Here is a 5,188-nt window from a genome sequence, read left to right as displayed (position 1 = left end):
CCCACCCCCCCCCCCCCCCCCCCCCCCGAGGTCCCTAATGGGATTCAATTCCAAAACTCTGGGATGATGTTGGCTCTTACTGTCAAGATGCTTTCCATTTTGTCAGAACTAAGAAGTCATTGTTCTTGAATCACAAGGATTTAAAAATGTCAATGCCCAAAAAAATCAAATTGAAATACTACTAATACTGCGAGTGTTCATAGCCAAACCTCAACTCCAATGCTGATTCGGTGGAGTCTTGCAATTTTTCTAGCTTACGCTACACTCGAATTTCTAACAAGATTTGTTGTACTGCAAATACGAGAATCTTGACATGAAGCACTAACAATCCTGGTGGAAGTTCCTTTCAATTCGTATTTATGGGTCCCTTGTGCTTTGACACTTGCATCTAATTAATGATTACGTATCCTGAATTGCGCCTCAACTGGAGGTTTTATCATGTAAATTTGTTATTGTGGTTATTTTTAAAAATATATTCTTATATATATATATATATATTAGCATATTAAAATTATTTAAAAATACCAAAACAATTAATTTAAAATAAAAAAATTAAGTTTTAATAAAAATATAATCCAATTGCATAGCAAAACAGCATGAAAAGTCGCGCCTCAAGTCTCTGCAATAGTTCCCAAGACCCATGTCCAATTCACACGCAAGTAAAAGACAATGGGTCTAGCATGCATGATTGTCATTACAAAAGTTGTTAAGAGTTATTTAATATTCAAGATCAATCTTTATTTATTATAAAAATTATAATTTAAAATAAAAAAATAAGTTTTAATAAGAACACAACCCCACCACATAGCAAAATAGCACAGGAAATTGCATCTCAAGTCTCATCAATAATTCCAATACCCATGCCCAGTTCATACACAAGTAAAAGACAACGGATCTAGCATGATTGTCTTTCAAAAAGTTGTTAAGAGTCATTTAATACTCAAAACCAATCTTTATTTATTATAAAAATATAATTATATAAAATAACGTTTTATTAGATATTTTCTCTTTATTTATTTTTAACCCAATTCAATAACAAATCATGATAATATTAAACAGGTATTTAACTTTTGTCTTCGTTATGTCATCTTCAATTCATGACCTTCTTGGACCTTTGTGTATTTTCATTGAACTTGAGCTAATTGAGTCTTCCATGCATCCTTTTATACATGAAATGAATTTATTCGGGCTAAATAGCCATAACATCCGAGACGATAGTATATAAGCAATCTTTTGATCAGAAACTTTATCAAAAAACTAGAGCTTCAGCTTTCGATCATGCTATATAAAGGGAAACATCCTTTTTCGGTACATTTATAATGAACTCAAAGTGAACTTCCAGGAAATTTCATGGAAAGTTGATTCCACTGTTTCATCTGTCATTTACATAAAACAAAATCTGCGTACCCACCTTGGATCAAAATCAATAACAAAGCAAATAATGAAGAGAGGAGGGGGTCCCCAAGATTCTCCAAGGGAGCATCGATGGAAGAACATTGGAATTTCAGTAAGAGCAACGGTAAAGAGACCCTCGTTTACCTACAGGGAAAAGACTTTCTTCAAGTCTCTGGAGAAGACTTGAGACTTCCAAGTCAAATTGTCCATATATATATACATAAAAGGTGTAAACCATTATGATATCGAAAAATTAACATCGTTCATCTCCAACTTGACCATTAAGCATCATGTGAAAGGAATTTAAGACCGCGGAGTCTCCTTTTAATTTAAATAAGGCCATTTATTCTTCATGATTCATTCTTGTTAATATATAGACCCACCGCGTTTTAGTAACATTTATATATTTCTTGTTGTAAGATCTAAACACCTCTCAATAGTTTAACTGTAACACTAGAAATTATTATGCGGCTTCCAAGTCTAAAAGTGAAAAATGAAAGCTACAACTTCATGAATCATGCTCACACATGATTAATGCTGGGACAAGCTTAGAATATGAAAAGCGCAATCAATCTCCATTCAATTGTGAAAAACTCATTGCGTGGAGCAAATGCTTGGTTTTCCCTTAAAATAAAGTAAAGTTTGTATTTTAGAGTATATTTGATATTGTCGTAGATTTAACGCTTTGGAAAAAATATAAAAATTGGAGGCTATATCTTTATTTAAAATAAATAAATTCAAGAGAGTTTTCAGTTAAACTTGATTAAAATCACATGAATAAGATGAAGGTTCAATCATAAAAACAAACGGAGAGTATTAATCTTAAGTGTATTAAGGTAGTTTAGATGGCAAGTAAATACAATTAACAGCGAGTTACCCATCGTACATGGACATATCTCTACATAGAAAATCAGTGTGACCATATATACTCATACGAGTCATACCTGTAATAGACCAGCTAGGAGCTTGCCATACATTTCAAAGCCAGAATCCAAAAAATCAACAGGAAGCAAAACATGCATCTAGTTACTACGACCAATTCAAAGAGTATCTACAATACTGACGAAGGGAGAAAGGTTAGCTGACCATGAAAGTTCGAAGATGCTGTTTGAAACCCGAAATTTATAACCAGAAAAAAAACATTTTGTTCAAAAACCAAAATATGTGGTGCAAGTTTTTGTTGGAAAAAAACATCCCCCGTGCCTTGTAATTTCCAAGTAAATGTCCAAAATCCGTGGAACATCAAAACGAGGTCAAGCGAGATCCCAAAAGATTGTTTGTCATGAGCGTCCCCTCACATTGTTTGTCGCTGGTGACTTTATGGAAACCGTGTGGGTTCCACCATTGATCGATCTTCCGAGCCCCAACTATCTCCATTTTTTTCCTTGCTGACCAGGTCTTCTTTTAATGTTTTTTTTCTATCAACCAGCTTCACCAACAGTCTGGATCCCTTTATAAATATCTTGCAAGGAATGAGCGTGTCCATGGAGCAACCTTTCCAATTTTATATTGAGAATTGCAAGCTTTGCACTACTAATACTAGACACTAGTGACTAAAAACTACAGCCAGCCAGCATTATACCATGGCTGAAATGGCATTAAAGCTTGATCTTCCAGGCTTCCGTTTCCACCCAACTGAAGAGGAACTTCTTGATTTCTACCTTAAAAATATAGTTTTTGGTAAAAAAATGCGTCTTGATGTTATCGGCTGCCTCAACATCTATCATCATGATCCTTGGGACTTGCCTGGTATGCATCAACATATACATATATATTGCTCACTCCCTTTTAATAATTTTAGTTCATGTTACAACGCAGTTAGCTTAATCATGCATGCTTACATCAATGTTAATGTTGTTGTGGTATAGGATTGTCAAATGTTGGGGAAAGGGAGTGGTATTTTTTTGTGCCTAGAGACAGGAAGCATGGTAGTGGAGGAAGGCCTAATAGGACTACTCAAAATGGGTTTTGGAAAGCCACTGGTTCTGACCGGAAAATTGTGAGCTTATCGGACCCAAAGAGGATGATCGGATTGAGAAAGACTCTTGTTTTCTATAAGGGAAGAGCACCAAGAGGGAACAAGACTGATTGGGTCATGAACGAGTACCGCCTGCCTGAATACTCACGCCCCTTGCCCAAGGTACTTATCATATGTATATTAATCTTAATCTTAGCTTTGATTTTTTTTATTAACTCTTGATTGAATGAAGTGTTTGTGTTGTTTCTTATTTTTTTGGGGGGCATTATAAGTCAGTTTTAAATTATTTTTACTTATAATCACTATCACTTGTTAATTTAAAAGAAAAGGCAAAAGGAAAATAGAACTAACTAAAAAGACCTTCGCATAGTTGTTAGGCTAATTCTGATTTCCTAGGTATGAATGTGGCCAAGAAACTTCCCACAATTGTTGTTGGTTTCAAAGAATCAACATCTCACTGCAATGAAGATTTTACCTTTTCCAAAGAAGGGACAAGATGTATTAATTAAGGTCAAGTTCTGTGTTATTTCCATGTGGTGTAGCTAGTCAAAAGGACTTGTATCATTCAATTCCATTCTATTTTGAAGTGTTTGCTGTTTCTGAAATTTCTCAGTAACCTGACCCTTCTTTCTGATGATAAAGATACAAAGAATGGACCCATTTTTGGAATAACTTGAGATGGTGATTCTACGCTGTACTTGTATTAAATTTCTGACATACAATGCAGGGCATAGTCTTGTGCAAGATATATAGGAAGGCAACTTCCTTGAAAGTTCTAGAGCAAAGGGCAGCAATGGAAGAAGAAATGAAGACAACTCATGCGTCTCCGCCAGCATCCCCGCCACCATCATCTTTGGACACCATGTCATTTTGCAGTCAACTAGAAGATCCAGTGCCACCGATATTAATGCCTGCGCAAAATTTGGTTTTCAAGAAAGAAATAGTAGACAACAACAATACTAGACATGAAAAACCAAACGAGATTAAAAGGCCAAGTCTCCAACTACCTATGGGGAAGGACATGTTACCAGAGCTCCAAGTTCCCAGCAAATTGAGCATGGAGTGGAACCAAGATCCCATCTGGTCCCTAAATAGTCCTTGGATTCAAAATTTTGCCCATTATGCAGATATTTTGAATTTCTAATAACCCTAATTGTTAAGCTCAGAATTTTTGTTTTGTATATAACTGTCGTCTCACCTAGCTCGGCTAGTAACGTTGTTTAAGCTGAGTTGTTAAGATAGAGGCAATAACTGTGAGTTAAATGTCTTGGAAGCACTTAGATTATCTGTCAATGAACAACTTAAGTATACTCTCCTTTTCTTTTCTTTTTATGTGAAATGGTACGCTGTTACTTGTTAGATCACACCGATGGGCCGAGTTGTCGGTTCTTTATGGTATGATTACTTGGGGTTATTACTCGGTGATGTAGCTCTTAACTCAATTGGAATCCACCTTCAGGTTTCAGTTTCCAGCTTTTCTTTTTTTAACAAGAAAAGGACACACATCAGGCGAATCTTGCCATATGATAATAGGATTAACATAATTATATTAGTCTTGCTTCTCCCAATTTGACTTCACGAGCCCAAACCTTAATAACTAATGAACTTTTAATTTTTACCCTCCACCGTTAAACAATAATATAAAATTATTATTAACTACTCATTTAAAAATTTAAGATTATAGATAAAATAGTTATTTGACATAATATTATAATATTATTTATTAAATGATTAGAAATTCAAATCACAATATCTTTATTTTAATTAATAAAAATTAAATATCTTAATACAAGTTTTAAATATAAAAAGATTTTA

At 34.5% G+C, this 5,188-nt stretch overlaps 1 protein-coding gene across 1 annotated transcript; it reads left to right on the top strand.

Annotated features, from left to right (window-relative positions):
* The first annotated feature begins 2,800 nt into the window (after positions 1-2,800).
* LOC105140233 (protein FEZ-like) lies at positions 2,801-4,841 on the top strand. The gene is made up of 3 exons (XM_011046978.1): positions 2,801-3,144; positions 3,264-3,535; positions 4,101-4,841. The coding sequence occupies exons 1-3, from the start codon at positions 2,979-2,981 to the stop codon at positions 4,515-4,517; spliced, it is 855 nt and encodes a 284-aa protein (XP_011045280.1). The 5' UTR covers positions 2,801-2,978; the 3' UTR covers positions 4,518-4,841.
* The last annotated feature ends 347 nt before the right edge of the window (positions 4,842-5,188 follow it).

The sequence above is a fragment of the Populus euphratica genome, unplaced genomic scaffold, assembly GCF_000495115.2.
Source record: "Populus euphratica unplaced genomic scaffold, PopEup_1.0 scaffold3.1, whole genome shotgun sequence".
Classification (NCBI taxonomy): domain Eukaryota; kingdom Viridiplantae; phylum Streptophyta; class Magnoliopsida; order Malpighiales; family Salicaceae; genus Populus; species Populus euphratica.
The sequence above is the reverse complement of the archived record's forward strand: the minus strand, read 5'-3'. Positions and strand labels throughout refer to the sequence as shown.